This window comes from Chanodichthys erythropterus, chromosome 12, assembly GCF_024489055.1.
Source record: "Chanodichthys erythropterus isolate Z2021 chromosome 12, ASM2448905v1, whole genome shotgun sequence".
NCBI lineage: Eukaryota > Metazoa > Chordata > Actinopteri > Cypriniformes > Xenocyprididae > Chanodichthys > Chanodichthys erythropterus.
The window spans coordinates 16,962,607-16,987,021 of NC_090232.1; the positions used below are offsets into that span (position 1 = coordinate 16,962,607).

At 39.6% G+C, this 24,415-nt stretch overlaps 2 protein-coding genes across 7 annotated transcripts in view; both read left to right on the top strand.

The window, feature by feature from the left end:
- The window catches only part of rnf38 (ring finger protein 38), a 36,116-nt gene extending 27,815 nt beyond the window's left edge, over positions 1–8,301 (top strand). For 3 of the 6 annotated variants that reach the window (XM_067405309.1, XM_067405310.1, XM_067405316.1), the window contains exons 5-13: positions 396–684; positions 1,331–1,510; positions 2,063–2,230; positions 2,556–2,717; positions 3,661–3,764; positions 3,858–3,954; positions 4,101–4,222; positions 4,433–4,532; positions 6,588–8,301. In XM_067405309.1, coding sequence (XP_067261410.1) covers positions 396–684; positions 1,331–1,510; positions 2,063–2,230; positions 2,556–2,717; positions 3,661–3,764; positions 3,858–3,954; positions 4,101–4,222; positions 4,433–4,532; positions 6,588–6,650 — 1,285 coding nt within the window. In that variant the 3' untranslated portion in view covers positions 6,651–8,301. The remainder of the gene's footprint in view (positions 1–395; positions 685–1,330; positions 1,511–2,062; positions 2,231–2,555; positions 2,718–3,660; positions 3,765–3,857; positions 3,955–4,100; positions 4,223–4,432; positions 4,533–6,587) is intronic. The other 3 variants (XM_067405313.1, XM_067405314.1, XM_067405315.1) reach the window with 3 other exon arrangements.
- A 6,525-nt stretch (positions 8,302–14,826) lies between these two features.
- limch1a (LIM and calponin homology domains 1a) overlaps positions 14,827–24,415 on the top strand; it is a 72,415-nt gene continuing 62,826 nt past the window's right edge. The window contains exon 1 of the mRNA XM_067404223.1: positions 14,827–15,265. Coding sequence (XP_067260324.1) covers positions 15,158–15,265 — 108 coding nt within the window. The 5' untranslated portion in view covers positions 14,827–15,157. The remainder of the gene's footprint in view (positions 15,266–24,415) is intronic.

Here is a 24,415-nt window from a genome sequence, read left to right on the forward strand (position 1 = left end):
ATTATATTATATTATATTATATTATATTATATTATATTATATTATATTATATTATATTATATTGACCATTCCATTGGCTGTATTTAATGTTTGTTTATAGATTTAATAATTAAAATTAATAATTGTTGTAGTTTTTTTAAATCTATTTAAATAAAGCTAATTGATAAAATATAATAAACAATAGTGAATGCTAATGAAGGCTGTTGTTTTGTAAACAATTTTTTTTCTAATAAACATTAATTGCAGCCAATTGATATATTATAATATAAACAAATTACATTATGTAATGTTAATAAAGGCTATTTTTTTTTTTTTTTTTACTTTACATAATTTTAGGTCTTTTATATAAGCATTCGGTGCAGACATTATAAATAAATGTGACTCTTTCTGCGCAGTCCTCCAGTGCGGCGTCAGCGTGGCCGACGAGAGCGTCTGTCACGGCACCATCCCCCTCATGGTTCCCCCGGTGGGGGGCAGGATGAAAACTACCGCCACCCTCCTCACCCACATTCTCTTCATCCCTATGGCCAGCCACCATCCCACCCTCCACCCGGCCTTGATGAGCCTCGGGCCTTTCACCCCCCCACGCTCTCGCCACGGTTATTGCACCCGCCACAGCAGGGTGCCATGGTGATGGACCTCCATGAGCAGGTTAGAGGGTTGGGGCAGGAGCTCAGTGTCTCGGTGAGATCATAACAGAGCCCAGAGGTGCCCTAATGTGGTTTCCATCTGAGAATATTAAGCAGACTGTGATGTCCTATATCATAACTTTATTGGTGTGACTTGTATCCCCACATCTCTTGTAGAAATGTGGTGTTTTTTTTTATTTTATTTTATCCGTTTAAGTCTGACGTCACTTGTCTCTGTTTCCGGTTCCAAACGCTCTATCAGATGTCAAAAGCAAACAACTAATGATGCTAATATACACTCACGGTATGATGTAGTAATACCGAAAAAAATATGATCCTAACTTTTATCTCTATACTGACATTTTAGGTGGCCAGACAGTGATTCGTGTTTTATGAATTGTTAAAATATTGGTGGCTGGGATACTGTGAGCCCAGAGACTATAGTGTACACTGAGTTTTTAAAAGCTTAAATGTGTGATATGTTTAAATGGTGTTCATAAACAGCTGTTAAGATTCTCAATTGAAACAAGTAGAGGCTCTGACCCAACTTAACAAGCAGATACTGGATTTCATCTAGCATTACGATTATTGAAGTATCCATTTTTATGATGGTTGATTTATAATTCAAACATATTTGGGACGTTTAACAAAAGTAATGACTTTGTTATTAATATACAATATATTGTTTTTATGTGTGTTAGCTTCCTCAGGGTACGGTGCCGGTATCATATACAGTTTCTCCAGTGCCGCCCCATGGTCTACCTGCTCCCCTCTGTACAGGACAGCATCTCCCAGCATGCTCTTCTCAGCAGCAGGTGCCTGCCTGTTCTGTGGTCTTCAGCGGACAGCAACACTATCCAATCTGTAGCGTACCACCTCCAGTAAGTACTTATCAGGGTACATAACCGAATGGCATCACTTTTTTGAGCTCATTTGATTTGTTTGGATATGCTGCCCTCCAGTGGTAGGAAGTTATTACATTCATGTTTTAATCTCCCAGGTGAAAAAAAAAAGTATTTTTATAAGTATTTAAAGTGCTGTTTTCACGCACTAATTTTGTACTTAATATACTAAAAAATCTTAAGATTAATTCTTAAGATTATTTTAAGAACATCTAAGTGTACTCAACTGTGCTTTTTTGAGACTCCATGAATATGAACAAAAATATGCTTTTAATAAACTCTATTTAGTACATTTTAATTCATATTTCATGTAGTCTTAAAATAGCACAGTTGAGTACCCTTAGATGTTATTAAGATTATCTTAAGAAGTACTAAAGAAGAATTTTTAATATATTAAGTACAAAATTAGTGCGTGAAAATGGAGCACTTCAAGTACATTATAGAAGTGTACTTTTTTTTCACCTTGGCTCTGAGGGTGCAATGTCCATTTGTAATGGTCTGAAATAATTTGTTGTTTGTTTTGATCTACAGATGTTGCCGGCATGTTCAGTGCAGCATTTGCCAGTGCCGTACGCATTTCCATCTCTTCTCTCCAGTGATCCACCCTTCCTGCTTCATCCTCCGCATCTGTCACATCATCCGCCCCACCTCCCCACTCCTGGACAGTTCTTACCCTTCCAGACGCAACAGTCTCGATCTGTGAGTATACAATCACATGCCCACACAATATTTATAATTATGTTTTTATGCTATCATTCAAAAGTGTGGGGTTTGTACATTTAAAAAAAAAAAAGTTTTTGAAATGGGTCTCATGCTTACCAAGGCTGCATTTATTTAATCAAAATTCCAGTAATATAGTGAATTATTATTATTATTATTATTATTATTATTATTATTATTATTATTATTACAATGTAAAATAGCTGCTTGCTAAAAAAATTAAAAAAAATTTTTTTTTTTTTTTAAATTAAAATATTTAAATGTTTACAGCACACATGCTGACAGTCACAACCTTTTTTTTTAGCCACTGCAGAGGATAGAGAATGAGGTGGAGTTGTTGGGGGATCACCTGTCAGTAGGTGGAGGGTTTAACTATCCTCACTCTGGCCATCCTAGTCCTCTGCCCCCTTCTACCCCACTGCAGTTCCTCTCCCATGAACCCCTGCCCCAGGAGCTCTTTGGAGTGGTGAGTGATCTTCAAGCTTTATCACCTCTGATTAATAGCTGCTTTTCCACTGTCGGGCCAGTGCGAACAAGGGCTAACAACGTGCCGGGAGGGGCCAATAGCCTTGGACCTTGAGCTGCGAGGCCAAAATCAAGCTGCGTTTCATTATTGCACATTAAAAGAGACACGTAATAGCCTACTTATGCAGTCGTGCCGCCTTCCATTTATTTGTGATCAAAGGAATGCATAAAACAACTCCACTAAAGCTTTTAAGTCCAAAGGTTAAAACATTTAGAAAAAATATTGATAAAATATCAAGTTTACATCACATTTCTTTAGAAAGAATGATCATTTCTATTAATTTTAATGAGTAATATGGGTTAACCGGGGTATATGTATTATATGAAATTTGGGGATGCAGAAGTCCGGTATCAACAAAGGCACAGGAAAGAGACAGATGAAACCAAATAAATACACGATTATAATCTTTATATACTCTGTTCTTCAAGCAGTATTTTCCATGATCTTATATGTATTTATTATGACAATGTTCTGCATAAGTAGCCTTTAACATTGCATTTATTTCCACACACTCGCTGGTGTCTAAAAGTGAGTTTTGCGCTGAAAATTGTTTTAAATGTTGAGGTTAGCTGGTAGCCTGATATGAAAGCATGGGAAATGAGCAGCAGTGTTGACCCTCTGCTGATTCAGGTAAACTCCTCCTTTGTTCATGACCAGTCCTCAAGCCTAGTTGGCCCGCTTTTGGTCCGAGGTATTCAGCGGGCCAAAAAACCCTGGCCGTTGGCCCAGAGGAAGCCCCCGAAGAGGCCTGATGAAGCCCCAGAAGTGACAGTGGAAACTCGACTGGCCCTGGCACGCACTAGCATAATCGCTTTTGGCCTGACAGTGGAAACACTGCTAATGCAATCTAAACAATCTAAAAATGGTTTTGTGTTCTCTCCAGCCGTATCCCCACTTCATGCCTCGGCGAATCACAGGCAGACGCTACCGCTCTCAGCAGGCCGTACCTCCACCTCCGTACCACCCAAGTCTGCTGCCCTACTTCCTGTGAGTTACACATGCAAACATGCATCAAAGTGTTGTGTTGGAGAGCCAGTGAGCTGTAGAATAATATCTGGGTTTTTTTCTTTGTTTTTTTTGGTGGTACAGATCTGTTCTTCCAGTCCAGCCGACAGCAGTGGGCCCCGCCATTAGCTTGGAGCTGGATGTAGATGATGGAGAGGTTGAGAATTATGAGGTGAGAGTCTATAATTATCTCGGGAAACATAATAATCTTTTTATTTATTTTTATCCTTTCATTTTAATAATCCTTTCAAAGACCAATCACATTTTAGGAGTACTTTGTTATTCTATTTTACATGTGTATTTATTATGTTTGACTAGGCTCTGTTAAACCTTGCTGAGCGTCTCGGAGAAGCAAAGCCTAGAGGTTTGACGAAAGCCGATATCGAACAGCTGCCTTCCTACAGATTCAACCCCAGCAACCATCAGTCTGAGCAGACTTTGTGAGTACAATAAACAAACTTTAAAACTTACTGACAGTTATAGCTACTTTGTGACCTACATGTAATATTTGTACTCCTAAAAGGAAAAAAAGCCTTTTACAGCACCTAAAATGGACACTTTTCCTTTGATTATTTTAAAATACATTTACCAAAATCGTGATGTTGGATAAAGTTAATTAACAACATTATGTCCTCCCTCTTTCCCTACAGATGTGTAGTGTGCATGTGTGATTTCGAATCTCGTCAGCTGTTGAGAGTACTGCCCTGTAATCACGAATTCCATGCCAAGTGTGTTGATAAATGGCTCAAGGTAAGTAAGCATGCTAATTAATTAATTAATTGTATTTATTTATTCATATAATAATGGTGGTATTGTTGTTATATCCATAAATTATGTAAAGGATTTCAGTGGATCTCAACCTTTTTAACTCAAAGGCCCGCATTGTCCAGCACAATATTCAAAGGCTCCCCGATATACGCTATTTCCAGTATTTCTTCTGTAATTATGACAATCTTTCTATTAATGGAAACTAGGAGTATCGATATATTAACTAATTTAACCAAGATGCATTTTGTGATTTTTAAAAGTTTCAAGAACTTTAATTTAAAAACACATTAGCTATTGAGGGGGGTAAATATTAAAATTTTAGCATTGTAATTTAGATTAGATTATTTTAATATATTAATAATTTAAATACTTTTTAGTCATCTCTAAGCCTCCTTGGGGGTTTGCTGAGGCTTCCTGGCTGAGAATACTCTCTTAAGCCCTATTCGGACAGGATTAGTTTTACGTGGGGAGGTGGAGTAAAGTAATTTTACCTCAGGATGTCTGTAATATTAATTGGCCAATTCGCACGGGACAAGACATCTCAGTGAAACTAGCAGAAGTGGGAGGGGTAACTCGATTTTACCTCCCTGGCGTCATGTGGGTATACGTTGCTTCCTGATACAATGTGCAAACACGCATATAATCTAAATATATAAACTATAAATAACAGTTAGGTACGATTTATTAATTAAATTCTGATTGGATTATGATGGTAATAGGCACTTGGCTAAAGATAAAATTAGTTTTGTGCCTCTGACAATTGCTTCGATCTTCTTTTTGCTCTGAATGGTATGTAGAAAATACTTGAGGATTGCCACAGACTTGTCCCACCACCTACAACACAAATGAATGTTTCTTCAAGTGCTTCCATGCTTGAAAAATGCACAGAAATCTACTTTTAAACAGGAAATGATGGAATTTTACTGTACATATTTACAGCGGGTCTGTTTGAATGGGATTAGGTAATTTTTACAAACCTTTTTACAGAAGGTAAAAGTCGCCGTAATCTTTACTGACATTGTCCGTAATGATTACAGAGATGGCACATTTGGACGTGACTAAAATCACTGAGAAGCTCTGGTAATAATTACTTTACCCCTGCCTTCCCATGTAAAACTAATCCCGTCCGAATAGGGCTTTAAAGAGTGATTCAAAAATGAAAATTGTCATCTCCAAGCCAAGTCTGTGGTTTTTCTGTGGAATTGGGCTACTTTAACACTGTTGCCACTGGTTGTTTTTCATGTCCGCGGGTTGAAGCGACCCCAAATAACATGATATTTGGCCCCTGGAATGCGAATTTTACCAGGGGAACCCCACCAAAAACATGTATTTTATCCCCCGGAATACGATTTTTACCGGGGGACCCCCCTGAAATGCAATTGGGCAAGTTTTGAGTAGCAATTGGGCAGGTTTTGTTGCGTGAACCTGGCAACCCCCCAATGTTGTTCCAAACCTGTACAAGTTTCTACCTTCTGTTGAACACAAAAGAAGATATTTTGAAGAATGTTAGTAACAAAACAGTTGACGGTAGCCATTTAATTTACTTTCATCTTTCTTTTTTTTTTTGTTGTTTTTTTTCCCCCAAGTCATTGGCTACCGTCAACTGTTTGATTACCAACATTCTTCAAAATACCTTCTTTTGTGTTCAACAGAAGGTAGAAACTTGTACAGGTTTGGAACAATGTGAGGGTTTGTAAATGATGACTTTTCGTTTTTGGGTCAACTATCACTTTAAAATTCAGTCATTTCAATAGAAATCCACACAATCTAGAATTTCAAGTGAGGGCAAAAGATTTCCCCATGCTGATTTCACAACTGATTCAATTTGCTGCGTTAACCAACAAAAAGCTGCTTGGTTTGAAAACAACTTCTGTTTTATCTGTGCTTCATATATCACGACACTATTGTCAATGAACCTTATTTTTTGCCTGTGGGATTTATCTGCTAGTGTTATTTGCCTAACTACATCTTTCCCCCAGTTATTAACTATATGTTATCTTTGACCAATTTGACAGTCTGTCCTCTTCTGTCTTCTAGGCTAACAGAACCTGTCCTATTTGCCGAGCAGATGCCTCTGAAGTCCAGCGGGATTCCGAGTGATGCTGCTCACCGAACACACACATACATGCACACCACTAAACACTTCTGTCATTCTCCTACCCTGTTACATTCAATTAACTTCCACATGCAAAATTACTCCTCACACACAGATGACTGCTGCAAACGATTTGTGAAAACAAAATCATTGTTTGATATTCATCTATGAATATCCAACTAACTGAGACACACTCACACAAACACACACACACGTCCCTTTGGTTGTTTGATCACTAATTCTTTGAGTGGAAGTCCAAAGATTATGGTTCATATTATCATTCTGGTTATGTTCTGGTTCTGATATTGTTTTTGTTTTTTTAATATATAAATATATATAGTTTAGTTCTCCCCTTTTGGGGGTGGGTGTTGGTATGTTGCAGTCTCGTGTGAATGAGTGTGTGTGTATGTGCACTAACATTCCCGGCTATGTGAGCACACCGTGGTGTGGTGGTCTTTACGAAGGTTAATGTTGTGAGCATGGGCTTTTATATTTTACCAACAAATATAGCTATATATAAATATGTATGTATCAATATAGAGGGACAAATTACAAAATTCATTTTTTTTAATAGGAAAAAAATTGTCTTCAAAAAATGGAACAAAAGATTGCGTAAGATTCAAATTATATCTATACATAAAAAGGGGCTTTTGGGTGGGTCTTGCTCAATTATGATTTAGCAGTCTTTATAGAATTGGAAAACTGTGAGGTGTGTGTGCTTTTGTGTGAAAGAGTGTGTGTGTGTGTGTATTAGAGAATCAGTTGTTTGTTATTTATCCCAAATGTGTGGTACAGAACACTGGCTTGTCACTCTCACTTTTATTCTCGTCTTGGATTGGCTGAGGATGCGCACTGATATGACGTGATTGGTTTGGAGGGGCAGTGGAATATTCTCAAAGTTCTAAATAGATGTATCCTGCTGCAAGTTTTATTCTTTTTCTTCAGTTTTTTTTTTGCCGCCCGTCACATTTTTCAATATTATTGCCATCTGCAAAACAAAAATAACCGTTTTAAACCATTAAATATGTATTCCTAATCCATAGCCAGTCCTGCAGATTGATTGTGTAGACAAATCGCCACTTTTCTCATTTAGCACTTAGTGTCGTTTACTATTATCGTTTGGTGGCTGCGCAGACACCAATTAAATCCCGGTATTCGCCTTAAGTCTAGCATCTCTTAAAATGATGATTCTCCATCTTAAGTTTATTTTTTTGCCTAGGAAATTAGTTGTATGCCAGTTAACCCTGTAGCAGTGTTGCCCACAATACTCTCGAGTTAACCAAAATTAGCTCTAATTTTGAATTTGGGTCATTATTTGGTTTCATATGCCTTAATTCAGTAATCGGGGACTCGTGGGTATGTGCGTGTACATGCCTGTTCGAAGAGGACTGAGGTTATTTCATAGCATTTGTGCTTCTTTAAAAAAAAAAAAAAAAAAAAGGAAATGCACAGATTCTGCAGGACAAAAGGGAGGGAAACGCACACAGACCGTTGAATTGTGGCGTATCATCTTCCCTTCATCCCCAAAAGGCTTCTGGTCTTAGAAAACGGTTAACGTCCTTTCATTTGTCGTTTTGCTCTCTCACTGCCCTCTCTATACAGTTAGCTGTTTTTTTTTTTTTTTTTTTTTTTTAATACAGCCTTCCAGTGCACCCACTCATATAGCCTCCATAAGGCTGTTATAGCCATTCATAGCCATGTGCGTTACTTTATAATGAATGCCTGAGATGCGGTATGACCTAGAGGGGTGTTTTGTGTGTGTATGATCATTTTATATCATGCATTGTTATCATTATCAATATGAATGGATATAACTGCCTCTGTCGTGCATTATGTAGGCTCTATGACTGGTGTAGAAAGTGTCATATGAATTCTGTGATGTAGTCTCAGAGCCTGCAGTGTCTTAATGAGAGATGCCTTTAAACCATTCTCCAGTGTTGTCTGCTTTAGTGTCATAAGTCAAATTCATGGCGACCAGAAAATTTATGAATTCTTTTTCTTTTCAAACAACAAATGTGCATTACCTTACTTAACCATTGTCATTCTGTGTTATAGGAGTTTTATTTTTTCCCTGCTTGGTACAATAGCAGTTACCTCAGTTTTACTATTTATGTTTTTTTCCCCCCTTATTCTTTTGCAAAACCAATAAGAGAGCTTATGAATTCTCTTGCGTTTGTTTATTGGTTGTTTTAATTCTTACCATTAAAAATACAATTGTATCATTTAACATGTTGTAGTTTCATATGTATAATATCTGTAACCAAAATCATTTGAAGGCTTGATATAAAAATTTTTAACAAACATTTGTACATTTTTTTTTTTTAATGAGATATTACTAGTAATGCTTTACTTAGTAGTGCAAATATTTTTTTTTTTCTTTGTCTCTGACCCCTATTCCCAGTCTTTTGGATTTCAAAGGGTGGCTCAGTAATAAATGTATAATGTTCTCTTCCTTGAACTTTTCTGTTCTTTTATTTTTCCATCTTTATCTCATCTCTTTATCTGTCTTCATTCTCATTTTCAAGTCTTACGGTTGGGTTAAATGAATATTTCACCCCCTCAGAATGAAAATAATCATTTACTCTCACCCTCATGTTTTTCACATCCTGTATGAATTTCTACTGAGGAACACAAAAGAAACATTTCTAGCAGTATGTCCAAGCTGCTGTTTTCCATACAATAAGAATGAAAGCAGAATTTAAAGACTTGGAATATGGTACAGGACTTCTTTTTGTTTTCTTTGTCCTTCTGATTACAGTCCACTTTCACTGTATGAAAGAGCGCAGCGCAGACATTCTAATTTTGATGTTCTGCAGAAGAGAAATGTAGAGAGATAACACGAATTGCGTTTTGGGTGAATTATCCCTTAAACTTGTCATGTGGATGTAATGTTTACATGCAAATATGCATCCATAATATTTTAAAATATCACACTCGATAGTAGATGATTAAATTTACTCGCTTGATTGGACAACAAAAGCTGAAATTGTGCTTTATACAGACATTTTAATCCTGCATACATGTATTTATGCAGAAGTGACTATTGCAAAAAGTTGATTGATTCTTGTTAAAGAATCATTTCATTTACACCAAACCAAAGTACCTGTGGTTTTGTCTGCAACGTTGCTACTTGAAACTTCAAGAGAAGTCTCAACAGTTGGTCAAACCTTGACATGTCAGGGTCTAGACAGCAATCCAATCCACTGCATCTTCTCTGCTTGTATTAGCCTTTAGCTAAAGATATAAATAAATACAGAACATGTCTTCCACACATGCATTGTATGTTACCTGAATGACTTAATCATACTGAATATGCTCTAAATTGTAAAACAAGTTTTACAATCTCATTGATATGAAGCTCTGTGCTTGGAAGAGTGCATCTTAAACGATGTACGAAGTTGCACCACAATTTGAGATTTGCAACAACTGATTGATGGTGCGTTCAAGTCCTCTTGGGAAGTTCGTATTTACGAGGTGGGAAGTCGTGTGTACGACGGTAGGTGCGTTCAAGTCACTTTCCTCGGAGTATAATGGCGGTGTGCCTTCTCTAAATGAATTACACAAAATAACACTTGTGTGCATTAGTTGTATGTTGCTTTTTTATGTTTTTTAATTCATTTATGAAGCCATTGTAAACTTTATTGTTACATATTACATTTTTATACTGTGATGCTATCATATTTTTAGCTGGGAATCAGCTTACTTCGTTGTAAATAGAAAAGCCTGACAATGTCACTGCTAAATACCTGCAGGTATTGTGGTATTTCGCTATGTTTCTGACTGACACGCCCCCAACTCGTACAGATCGGAGCTTAAAGAAAATTACGAGCTTCCCACTGGTATTTACGACATTATGGTGGCGTTCATGTCGGTTCTGCTCGTAAATACGATCTTTCCGACATGACTTGAACGCACCATGATTCTCTGTGGTAGCAATTTGTGATGCCAAAACAAAGCCCCCGAGTCGAAGTCTATTTTAAGTCCAGTTAGGTAAGGAAGGCTCTACAGCACAATTAACTTACAGGCAGCAGAAAAATGAGAAACAGTTCTGAAGTCAACATCTGTTTATAATAGCCTACCGCATTGTTTCTTCTTTTTGCAATATGCTCAGGGCTTGTCTCTGTATGTAAGTGTTGTCCTTGTTCTCCCCTGTGCATCTCATCTTTATCTTTAATATTACATTGAGCCTGGTATCATATTATCAGGATGCTGAGCAAGGAAGGAGGGATTTTTGAGGCACTAGCAGGTAAACTTTGGCTTTAAATGTATGACATATATAGGAATATAATATAAAATATTTTATAAAGAAATGTTAGCGTATACTATAACTATACCAAGCTAATTACGTGTTTGGCTAACGAATTTATTTCTGAATGTTCTCTCAGAACGTTCAAACATTTAACGTAAAAACATTTTTTCTTGGTTGTGTGAACATTAGGGAAAACATTAAGGGAAAGTTCAACTTTATCCTTTTTCTAACATTATTGGAACGTTATTTTTTTGTTTGTTTTTTGAATCCGAAACGATTACGTTAGCCTAGTAACGTTAACAAAACATACGAACGTCGAACATTTTTCTTTTTTTTTTCTTTCAGAAAAACGTTCCGTTAAGTGTATTAATGACATTTCATGCTAACATTTTGATAAAGTTTATTAAAGACCAGAGAACTGTGAACAAACATTCTGTCAACATTACTGGAAGAACGTTTGTTCATCTGAGAAAACGTTGCAAGAATGTTAACCAAAGTTCTGAGGACGTTAGCTGGCCTGGGTAGCTTACATCTGAAAAAATCCAGCATATGCTGGTTAAGGTAGGTTTTGGAGCTGGTTTATGCTGGTCAAGTGCTGGTCCCATGCTGGCAGGATGCATGGACCAGCATAAACCAGCTCAAACCAGCATACCATATCCAAAACCTAACCAGCATATGCTGGTTTCTCCGGAAGAATAACACACCTGCTTGATAGAAACACGATTGCTTATCATTAAAATATGTTTCATACAATTAATTCTATCATAAAACATCTGTGACTGTGCTTGTTCGTATAAAATATTGAACCAAATTAATTTGTAAAACTGGGTAACATCAAGATACAATCAATCACTCATTCATTTTATCCGGCCTACTTTGTGAATAACATAGCCTACAGTAAATTTTCCTTCCTGCAGGGGGCGTATGGCTACTAAAAGAAAAGAAAAAGAAACTCAGACCAGGCAATAAAGCTGGAGTGTAATAACACCTATTGCTCATGCAATATAAGAACATCATATTTCAGTCCTGGTCCTGGGGACACAAAGCAATGCAAATTTTGTATGCATCTACTATCTGACACACTCAGTTCAGTTCATGGAGAAGCATTATCTGAATCAGGTGTGTTGTTAAATAAGGGAGACATACAAAATGTGCGCTGTGGGTAGACAGCTGAAAAGCACTTAGCCTATCTATTAATACCTGAAGAAAGCTACCCGTCAGCAGTCTTATTCATCTCAGTGGCAGTTGCTTAATCTGTTTCATGCTAATAAATAAAAAAACAGCAACACTAGAAAAGGTTAAATAAACTGCTTATATAGGCTAAATGTACCATTGTAACACTTAGCATCTAGCTAATTTCTTTACCTTATTAAGATGTATTAGCTATACAGTTTAGGCTCATTTATATTTAGAATACCTCACATTTGTTGGGATTTTAAACTCTTGAAAAAGTGGAAAGAAAACCACTACAAACTTCTCTTTTATTGCAGAAGTGGTTGTGGGCAACATTAGCTGAAAGTGGATGCACTTTCAAAAATCCTTTGTCCTGATTTATTCAAGAATTATGTCAACATTAGATAGAAAACTGTGCTGGCCAACTGATTTTATGGGGTCTTTCAACAATAGGCCTAATTCTTTTATCATAAGAATTGATGGCAGAGGGTTTCAATCCCTCTTGACCAACATCAAAATGGAATGGGGAAATGCCAAATTTAGCTGGTGCACTGCATTTTGTAGATTTTTTTTTTCTTTTTAAACCTGCTATGTAATATTTCATATTTTGTATGCCTACATTTAATACATTAGTATATGTAATTAGGCCTATAAGCATTATGAAATATACTTAATTACATAGCAGGTATTACATATTCTAGAGTGTTTATTGTCTTTTGATACATCATACATTATTTATGGCTACTGTGGTGTGTGATGATTTGATTTTTTTTTTAGGTAACCATTTAGGTAGGCCATAATTGTTTATTTATTTCCATCACATGAATCAAGTATTTGACAGATTTATGTGGTTATATAAATCCTCATTAAAGGTGCCCTAGAACCTTTTTTAAAAAGATGTTATATAAGTCTAAGGTGTCCTCTGAATGTGTCTGTGAAGTTTCAGCTCAAAATACCCCATAGATTTTTTTTTAATTCATTTTTTTATCTGCCTATTTTGGGGCATAATTAGAAATGAGCCGATTTAGGGTGTGTGGCCCTTTAAATCTGGTGCTCCACGCCCCAAGAGCTCGCGCTTGCCTTAAACAACATAAAAAAAGTTCAAACAGCTAATATAACCCTCAAAATGGATCTTTACAAAGTGTTCGTCATGCAGCATGTCTAATCGCATAAGTACAGTGTTTATTTTGATGTTTACATTTGATTCTGAATGAGTTTGAGGCTGTGCTCTGTGGCTAATGGCTAATGCTACACTGTTGGAGAGATTGAAGTTGTGTTTATGAATTATACAGACTGCAAGTGTTGAATGAATGAAAATGAAAATAGCGACGGCTTTTGTCTCCATGAATACAGTAAGAAACGATGGTAACTTTAACCTCATTTAACAGTACATTAGCAACATGGTAACAAAACATTTAGAAAGACAATTTACAAATATCAGTAAAAATATCATGATATCATGAATCATGTCAGTTATTATTGCTCCATCTGCCATTTTTCGCTATGGTTCTTGCTTGCTTACCTAGTCTGTTGATTCAGCTCTGCACAGATCAGACGTTCTGCCCTTGTCTAATGCCTTTCATAATGTTGGGAACATGGGCTGGCATATGTCAATATTGGGGATGTACACCCCGACTGTTACGGAACAGTCGGTGTTATGTAGAGATTCGCCTGTTCTTCTGAGGTCTTTTAAACAAATGAGATTTATATAAGAAGGAGGAAACAATGGAGTTTGAGACTCACTGTATGTCATTTCCATGTACTGAACTCTTGTTATTCAACTATGCCAAGATAAATTCAATTTTTGAATCTAGAGCACCTTTAAGATAAAAATTACTCTGAAAGTCAATTCCAGTGGACAAATGTGACCCTGGACCACAAAACCAGTCATAAGTTGCACGGGTATATTTGTAGCAATAGCCAATTCTATGGGTCAAAATTATAAATTATTTTTCTTTTATGCCAAAAATCATTAGGATATTAAGTAAAGATCATGTTCCGTGTAGATATTTTGTAAATTTCCTACCGTAAATATATAAAAAATTATTTTTGTGAGTGGATATGCATTGCTAAGGACTTAATTTGGACAACTTTAAAGGCAATTTTCTCAATATTTTTTTTTTTTTGCACCCTCAGATTCCAGATTTACAAATAGTTGTACCTCGGCCACATAATGGAAAGCTTATTTACTCAGCTTTCATATGTTGTATAAATCTCAATTTTTAAAAAAATGGACCATTATGACTGGTTTTGTGGTCCAGGGTCACATATAACAATTGCATATTTGTTATCAGTCTCTCTCCCTCTATCCATTGATTTTGAAACTTTTCCAATTATGAATTTACCTAAAACTTGTGCAACTCTAGATTTACTTTAATTTGCAAAAAATCGACAGATTAATTGACCTGCCCATATATCGGTCTGACACTTCTTATGTGTATGTTAGAATTGTTTTCAGTCAGAGTACTGTATGTCCTAATATTAATAAATTATTATAATGTACCTACTAAATTGTGAGGGAGGGAGACAGGCAGACAAGAGAGAGAGAGTTTATATTATATTATATTATATTATATTATATTATATTATATTATATTATATTATATTATATTATATTATATTATATTATACATTTAGAGAGAGCGCGAGAGAGATATCTGGCCGTAACTGGAGCGGTAACGGAACTGCTCTATTGTTCTCGTTAAATTCCTTTCCCCCGCGCTCTCGCGCATGCCAGTCTCCCGTTCTGTAGGAGAAGAGACAGGGAGGCTGATGCGTTCGCCTTGCTGCCCCTTACGCATTGGCTGAACGTAGACCTCTGGTGTTTTTTTAGTTTATATTTTTAGCATCGGAGGTCGGACTCGTATTGCATCGCGCGTGGTAAAAAGTGCAGTTCATCTGCAGTGCTGCTGAGCGCTGGAGAACCGCAGTGTGTTGCGCTGTGAACGCTCGAGCTCAGCATATTGAACGTGTCCGCTAATACTGCGAATGATCTGAAGTAAACACACAGGTCTGTTTGCGGAGCGCTGGATATCTCATCTAGGCTTTCAGTGGCCCTCTTGCTAAGACGCTTTTTTTTTTTTTTTGGAAATGGCCAGTCCTGGAAACGATTCGGCTTCAAATGCCCAACTGGATCAGGGTGAATCTGCAGATGCTACCCCTGAACCAGCGTTTCAAGAAGCTCAGAAATGGATCGAGGTGAGTCTGCTGCGCATATATGCTCACAGAAGTAAAAGCAAACATTTCTTTAGCATTATTTTAATATTTGCTTCGACACTCACATAAAGAGGTTGCATTACGCTCTGAACAGCTTATAAATATTGCACCGTCACCTGTTGTGAGTGCGCGAGCGTGTGTATCGTGTTTGGTTACAACAGCGGGCAATGGAGCCCAACAGCGCGGGGATCATGTGCACGGGATTCGGGTGCTGTAATCGGACTAGCGAGGCTTTGATGGCTCACCGAATTTTTCACTCACATGACAGCCATCAGCCTGTTTAAATTTGTTGCCAGATTTTACACTGCAGGCCGCCTATCCAGTGGACTCTTTTCCAAACAAAATTCATCATAAAGATGTGCAGAAACAGAAGGATGCACTCATATTCTGCGAGCGGACACGCCCCCTTTCGCTAAGCGATTCCAGTTGTTTGGAAGCCAAAAGACACGCCCCCTTGCCCTCTGCCGACCACGCCCCTTTCCTAAGCGAGGGCAGTCGTCAAGGCAGCACACAGACGCAATCGGTTTGTTTACAGAGCATTTGTGGCATACAGTATGTATGTGGCCTTCGTTTTATTTGACCTGATTCACTGTCAAGTGAAACATGTGAGAACCACTTCATCCCCAGAGATGTTAAAGGTTTTAGATGTAGGTCTTGGTATTAATATTATGACCTATTTTAGGGGTCGTGGATTGGATAGGGAGCATCCTCGCGTCACTGATCTAGATTTGAGTTTGAGTCGTGTGCATTAGATCAGGGGTTTTCAATCTTCTTAGATGCTATTGACTCCCAAATATGATCATCCTGAAATTTAAAAGGAATCTTCACAATTTCTTGTATAAAGACCCTGTTTATACTGTGAAATATATGGGCCATTCTACAGAACTGGTGCAAACCAAAGTCCGTCTTTGTGCAAACTGCTGTCCCACAACAACAACAACAAAAAACACATTTAAAAAGCATTTAAGTATTCAGATTTCAGATGTTTACTAAGATCCTTATTTTATCAATTGGATCCCAGAATAATATTTAAAATATCAGTAAGCTTAAAGGATTAGTTTAGATTCAAATTAAAATTTCCTGATAATTTACTCACCCCCATGTCATCCAAGATGCCATGTCCTTCTTTCTTCAGTCGAAAAGAAATTAAGGTTTTTAATGAAAACATTCCAGGATTTTTCTCCATATAGTGGACTTTAATGGACCCCAAACGGTTGAAGGTCAAAATGACCTTTCATTGCAGCTTCAAAGCATTCTACGTGATGATCCCAGGTGAGGAATAAGGGTCTCATCTAGAGAAACCATTGGTCATTTTCAAAAAAAAAATTTTATTTTTATTTTTACATTTTTTCTCTGCACTTCCTTGCAAAAAAATTGGGACCATCAGTATTTCATTATTATAATGGAATTTACGTGTTTTTTGTGTGGTGTGTATGTGATTACATTTCAGAAATCCCACCAAAAGTGGTCATGCCATAATCCATTCACACTTGCTTTGCTATGTGTCTATTTATCTGTAAGTCTTTCTGTTCATGTGTTTCACTGGTAGGCCTATGTCAGTCACAGGTTTTAGGACGATCAGTATAAATAGACAGGCTGAAATAGCCTAGCACCCTGCTGCTCGCAAATAGTTTTAACTGAATTGGCACAGAGAGAGAGAGACATGCTTCTTCTGTCTCCTGCTAAAAATGCTTTTTCCTTAGTGAGTCATTGAAAGAGCTAGAACATTACAGACCAAAGCATATGGCAGACTGAAGCATGAACAGCAGACTGCAGTACAAAGATACAGACATGGAGCTCTCTTGAGGCACATTCATAGATTGAGCCTCTATTTATTGGTCAACTGAGATTGGGTTCTTGATGGTCGATGTCAATATTTAGAAAGCATGTTGGCTGATTGACAATATAATATTGACATATAGGCTTCATAATATAATTATATAATATATATAATTATATAATATTATAATTATACAAAACTCGCTGAAATCAAGCAAACACTTTATAAGCACAATATTTGCTCAAAATTCACAAAAACATTGATCAGTAAGAAACAAGATAAATCAAATATTTAAACATTTTAAGTTTAAAATGCATTTTCCAAGTTCTTAGAAAAATGTAATCTTTATATTCATGTGGGTTTCATTTGGTTTTGTTTAGCTTTTATACCCCCAAAATTTTAAATTGAACTCTAATGTCATGCGGTGTAACCGATATAACAAGTAATAAAGTGAATTGAATTATTATATTTTTTGAAAGTATTATTTATTTATTTCAAATGTTAATTAAAGTGAATTAAATTATTATATTTTTCAAACTGAAAGTTTTATTAATGTTATTATTTTTTCAATTCATGAATGATTAATTCGGTCCCACTTTATATTAAGTGGCCTTAACTACTATGTACTTGCATTTAAATTAATAATTTGATACAATGCACTTATTGTGTACATACATGTTTTTACTTTGTACTTATATTTTAAAAACACCTGCATGTAATTACATTACTTTATAATTTATAATTACACTGTTGACCCATCCCATACACCTTACCCCTACCCTTAAACCTACCCATACCACCAAAGCTTTCCCTAACCTTACTCATATCCCACCTCAATAGGAGCAAGTGTTTTGCAAATCAATATGAACCCAATAAGCACATTGTACTTATTTTTTTTATGTACTTACATAGTAGTTAAGTGCACTTAATATAAAGTGGGACCATTAAATGACCATCAAATGGTTCACAACCTGCTAATCTGGCCATGCCATAAAATGTTCAAAAGATCAGATTTAATATATATAATATATATTTATATATAAATTAATGACAAACAGCCAAGAGGGTTTCCACTGTGTTCCTCTTAATGATATAATTTAATGTCCCTCCCCTTTATGTTGGTTTCACCACATGACTTTGATTTGGTGGCTGAATGGTTTCCATAATAGTTTATTATTATTATTTTTAAGTAATTTATAGTCATTTGCAAAAAATCGACAGATTAATTGACCTGCCCATATATCGGTCTGACACTTCTTATGTGTATGTTAGAATTGTTTTCAGTCAGAGTATTGTATGTCCTGCAGTCTTTGTTTTGAGGAGATAGTACCTCTCATAGGGCTCATCGGTATGTCCTGGATGGGCCACGTGACACTGTACGGAAATTGTATGAGGAAACACTCCCAGTGCACCTGTCAGTGGCTTGAGACGGACAGCAGCAACCACATCACATTACAGAAAGTCCTTCTCTGCCTTGGCCTATCATATTTCAAGAACCCTAGAGTTCCTCTCCCTTTGGCTATCAGGTTTCAGAGCACTTCTCTCTTTCTCTGCCTATTTCTTTCCATCCTACCATTTGAGTGCCACTATCATAAAGTCACCATGGAGACCATATAGTCCATGTCTTGTTGAATGTTTTTCAACTTGTGGACCACTTTGAGTGCATTTAGAGCATCTTTCTGGCAGATCAAGCATATGAGGTCAAGTGTGTGTGTGAGTGAAAGAGCTGCTACATTTCAGTACAGATGGCTCTGTCATATGACCTCATAAAGCCAGCTGTCACAGCTGTGCAGTCACACACAGACATACGGATTAAATGATACAGCTTGCACAGTGAGAGAGATTTGGGAGGCAGACGTAGGCTGTCTACACAATTCACATTCATTTAATACAGTCCTCTCAGGAGCACAGGGACTGAAATCACAGACTAAATATGAGCTCTCCATGATTCCATTGGCTATGGTTTGCTTTCAAGCATTCAGGATCACCACACTAAGACACACTATAAGCCAAATGACCTTCAGTCCAACTGTTTCTGCGAGTAAAATAAGGGTTGCCAACCTTAGAGTTCAGCTTGGAGTGAGAATTAGAGAGGGGGGTGTATTGACACAGATTTCATGATTTGATTCACAAGCTTGCAGTTCGATTTCGATCTTGATTCACTATCAATCTTTTAAGTTAGATAGATACATAGATAGATAACTTACTAGGAATAAAGATAAGTGAGGATCAGTTCACATGCCCTCCTGCTTTGCTTGAACTGAGGTGCAGGTCACGCTACATTATGAGCGCTCAAATGGTATTTATTGTTGGAATTTCTTAATAAAACGTACAAAATTTGAAAGCTGGGACTTTGTTTCATATCAGACGTAATCTGCTCTGTCTTGTCTGTCAGTGCATTGTCCGTGTCCTCTTTGCTCCGTGAAGTTTTTTCACAGCATGAGAATGTACACGTGTGGCATGAGAACAGTGACAATTGCGTGACTGAATGCTTGAGATTTTGCAGCCCTGGAAAAATCCACTTTGCTCACAAAGACTGGAGCTGTTCAGAATCAGTTCTGTGCTTTGCAGCACTATTAAAGGGGACCTATTATACCCCTTCTTACAAGATGTAAAATAAGTCTCTGATGTCCCCAGAGTGTGTATGTGAAGTTTTAGTTCAAATCACCCACAGATCATTTTTATAGCATGTTAAAGGGTTAGTTCACCCAAAAATGATAATTCTGTCATTTATTACTCACCCTCTTGCCATTCCACACCCGTAAAACCTTTGTTAATCTTCGGAACACAAATTAAGATATTTTAGTTGAAATCCAATGGCTCTGTGAGGCCTGCATAGGGAGCAATGATATTTCCTCTCTCAAGATCCATAAAGGTACTACAAACATATTTAAATCAGTTCATGTGAGTACAGTGGTTCAATATTAATATTATTGTAACGAAGGCGGGACTCAGGTAGGGATCCAAATGCAAAGCTTTATTTACAGTGAGCGTTGTCATACAGGCAGGGTCAAACGGGAGCAAACGGGAACAACAAGGAACAGGCAGAATCGTAGTCAAGGTGCAGGCGATGGTCAGGACAGGCAGCAACGGGTCAACAAACAGGAAACAGGCAGGAACGGTAACACAGGACAGGCAGACAGGAAATAACGCTTGGAAATGCAACACTTGGGAAAACAAGACCTAGCAGTGAGGTGATGTGTGTAAGAGTCTTTAATAGTCCTGGTAATGAGCTGCAGCTGGGTGTGATGATTAGTGATTAGTGTTAAGTGTGTGCAGGTGAGTGGCAGAGAGGATGATGGGAGATGTAGTCCGGAACTTGACAGGATTCATGACAGAATGTCCCCCTCCCAGAAGGCGCGTCCTCGCGCCGTAGATGGCACAACTGGGGAGGGGGGGTGGGTGCCCTGGAGACCTACAGGCAGGAGATACTGGATGTGCAGGCGGGTACGGAGGTCTCCAGGGCAGGTCCAGGAACTCAGGCAGCCATAGTGGGCCGGCGGCCTCGGCGGGTCAGGTGCCACGGGCGGCCACGGCGGGTCAGGTGCCACGGGCGGCCACGGCGGGTCAGTTGCCACGGGCGGCCACGGCGGGTCAGATGGCCTGGGCGGCCACGGCGGGTCAGATGGCCTGGGCGGCCACGGCAGGTCGGGTGGCTTGGGCGGCCACGGCAGGTTAGGCGGCTTGGGCAGCCACGGCAGGTCGGGCGGCTTGGGCAGCCACGGCAGGTCGGGTGGCTTGGGCAGCCACGGCAGGTCGGGTGGCTTGGGCAGCCACGGCAGGTCGGGTGGCTTGGGCAGCCGCAACAATGAGTCCATAAATGGCCCTAGTAGTTCAAAGTCTGAAAACGGCAGTGTCCAGGCAAGGTCCCCACCCACAAGCTCCCCACCCTCAGGTATACTGCCCCCCCCCCCCCAAAAAAGTTCTTGGGGATTTCAGCGGGGTCCGTAACGGGCTCGTGGGCAAGGAGTTCGGGTGGCGCCGGCAGCAGGGCAGACGTATTAGGGAGAGCGGGCAGCTCGGTGACGACCTCCGTGTCTGTATCAGGGAGAGCGGGCAGCTCTGGGACGGCAGCGGGCTCGTACTGCTCTGGGACGGCAGCGAGCTCGGGCTGGCATACAGTTTCAAAGTCAATTGCGCTCGAGTGCATCCTGCACGCACGTAGGACAGCCAGAACATAAAAAGTGAAAACAGCCCTCTTGGCCATGGCAGGACTAACAAGGAGAGTGGGCTCTGGAGCGGACTCACTGGCTGCAGCCAACTCAACGGCTGGAACGACCCCTACGTCCACAGACACCGAAGGGGCGGCCATCTTGCCCGTGGGCACTGGCAAAGCAGCCATTTTGTCCATCGCATCCAGGGCGCTTGAGTGCGTAGCAACCGGCGAGCTTGAGAGCGTAGCAACCGGCGAGCTTGAGAGCGTAGCAACCGGCGAGCTTGAGAGCGTAGCAACCGGCGAGCTTGAGAGCGTAGCAACCGGCGAGCTTGAGAGCGTAGCAACCGGCGAGCTTGAGAGCGTAGCAACCGGCGAGCTTGAGAGCGTAGCAACCGGCAGGCTTGAGAGCGTAGCGGCAGACTGGCTTGAGAGCGAAGCGGCAGACTGGCTTGAGAGCGAAGCGGCAGACTGGCTTGAGAGCGAAGCGGCAGACTGGCTTGAGAGCGAAGCGGCCGGCTGGCTTGAGAGCGAAGCGGCCGGCGGGATTGAGAATGAGACGGCTGGTGTATGCTTGGGAATACCAGCCGCCCGTGCTGAAATCAGCGGTGGGTCAACCACACTGGAACGTAATCCTTGCCGTTCTCTGACTGATCTAGAGACGTGACGTGGCTCTGGGCGATCAGTGGCGACGTGACATTGCTCTGGGCGATCAGCGAAGGCGTGACGTTGCTCTGGGCGATCTGCGAAGGCATGACGGTACTCTGGGCGATCAGCGGCGACGTGACATTGCTCTGGGCGATCAACGAAGGCGTGACGTTGCTCTGGGCGATCTGCGAAGGCATGACGGTGCTCTGGGCGATCAGCGGGGGTATGAACTGGCGTTGTTGTTGTTGTAGACGCCATCTTGTGAATGTCCTCTTTAGCGGCAGCCATTATGTGATGCAACGTGGTGTCGTGTTCCTCCGCGACACCCACGGTAAAACTAGAGCCACTCAGCTGCAATGCGAGGACAATATATTGCTCCAACGACCCCTCAGGCTGATGCAATGGCATGACGGAACTGAGCAGGTCAGATAGTCCACCGCGGAAGAATATCATGAGGCACACCTCATTAAAACAAGTTAACGGTGCCAGTTCTATAAAGTCCATGACATACTCCTCAATGGTTCTCTCTCCCTGACGGAGACACATTAATTGAGCAGACGGATTCATGATAGCTGAGACTGGAACACTCACCAAGCTGCTGGATCTGAGGATGGCTAGGTCTTCTGTAACGAAGGCGGGACTCAGGTAGGGATCCAAATGCAAAGCTTTATTTACAGTGAGCGTTGTCATACAGGCAGGGTCAAACGGGAGCAAACGGGAACAACAAGGAACAGGCAGAATCGTAGTCAAGGTGCAGGCGATGGTCAGGACAGGCAGCAACGGGTCAACAAACAGGAAACAGGCAGGAACGGTAACACAGGACAGGCAGACAGGAAATAACGCTTGGAAATGCAACACTTGGGAAAACAAGACCTAGCAGTGAGGTGATGTGTGTAAGAGCAGGGTTTCCGCGGGGTCTTAAAAAGTCTTAAAAAGTCTAAAATTCTGAACTTTAAATTTAAGGCCTTAAAAAGTCTTAAAAACGGCCAGATTTTCATCCGAGGTCTTAAATTTAATTTAGTCAGGTCTTAAATTTTTTTACCCATTTCCAGAAACGCTACCTGCTGAAAGTAATTACAAAGTAGCATAAAAGTAGCGAGTCGTAGTTCTTTCTGGGGTAAATTGGTGTTGGTATGCGCGGTGATAAAACTACAAATCCCATGATAAATGCAATACCTGCCCGCGAAATACGTCTGCGTCTCCTCAGAGTTTGTTAAAGTTCGGCTACGTGTGGAAAATGGGAGTGTACATTCAACGAGACATGGCTAGATCACAGCGATTTCTGCTGTTGGTTACATGCGGTACCCAGCTCCAGGTACGAGGCTCACTGCAAACTTTGAAGAAAAAAAGAAAAAAAATCAGTTAGAGAGTCTGGGTGTGAAGCGGTGTAAAGGCGCTGGAGTCACACGCCAGAGCGGAGAAACGCAAGCTAGCCGCAAAATCCCTTCAGCGGACTCGGCCAATTAACCTCACCACTGCCGTCGTCCTCCTCAATGCCTGGTCCCTCCGGTCTCCAGCGCAATATCATCACAGCTCTGTCGAACAACCTTTGGGTTACTTTTGGAGCGACTGACACATCGAAAGCCGAGGTGATTTGTATACTACACACGGTGACTAAACAAACACCACTCATTTAATAGCAACAGTGAGATTAGCGATCTCTTCCAAGTGATGTTCCCTGATTCAGTAATCGCGAAGCCGTTCTCTTGCGGGCCCAACAAGATCGCTTCTGGTGAGATTTGGATTGGGGGAATTTATATCTGGGAATTGATTCGTACTCTTACCGGGCCGTATGTCGTAACGTTCAATGAAAGCCAAAATCAGACCAACAGGACCATCGTTCTGGAACAATGAAATTGTTAAGTCGAGGTACCTGGGCTCACAGTTCATGGGACAGTGCGGGACACACACACACACACACACACACACACACACACACACACACACACACACACACACACACACACACACACACACACACACACACACACACACACACATACATATCAGATAATCCGTGTGTGTGCTACATTGGTTGTTACATGGGTTGGAGTAGCCTGTTCAATCTTTATAAGGCTATTAATATGCTGTTTTGTAATGTAAATAAATATGAGATGAAATCTATTCTATTTGAGGGCAAGTTTGTTTTAGCCTATTTTCATTTTGGGCCTAAGGTTTTGGGCATTTGGCACATTGATGTGTGTGGAAGGTTACTAATGTGATTGCTTTATCTGTAAATTAAATTAATGCTTTTTCAATGACTGAATTCATTGAAATAAAATATTTTTCAGAATTTCTTTGATTTGAATATTTTTTGGTAATGCGTCATGTAGGTCTTAAATTTCAATCTTTATGGTCTTAAAATGTCTTAAAAAGGTCTTAAATTTGACTTACTGAAACCTGCATAAACCCTGAAGAGTCTTTAATAGTCCTGGTAATGAGCTGCAGCTGGGTGTGATGATTAGTGATTAGTGTTAAGTGTGTGCAGGTGAGTGGCAGAGAGGATGATGGGAGATGTAGTCCGGAACTTGACAGGATTCATGACAATTAT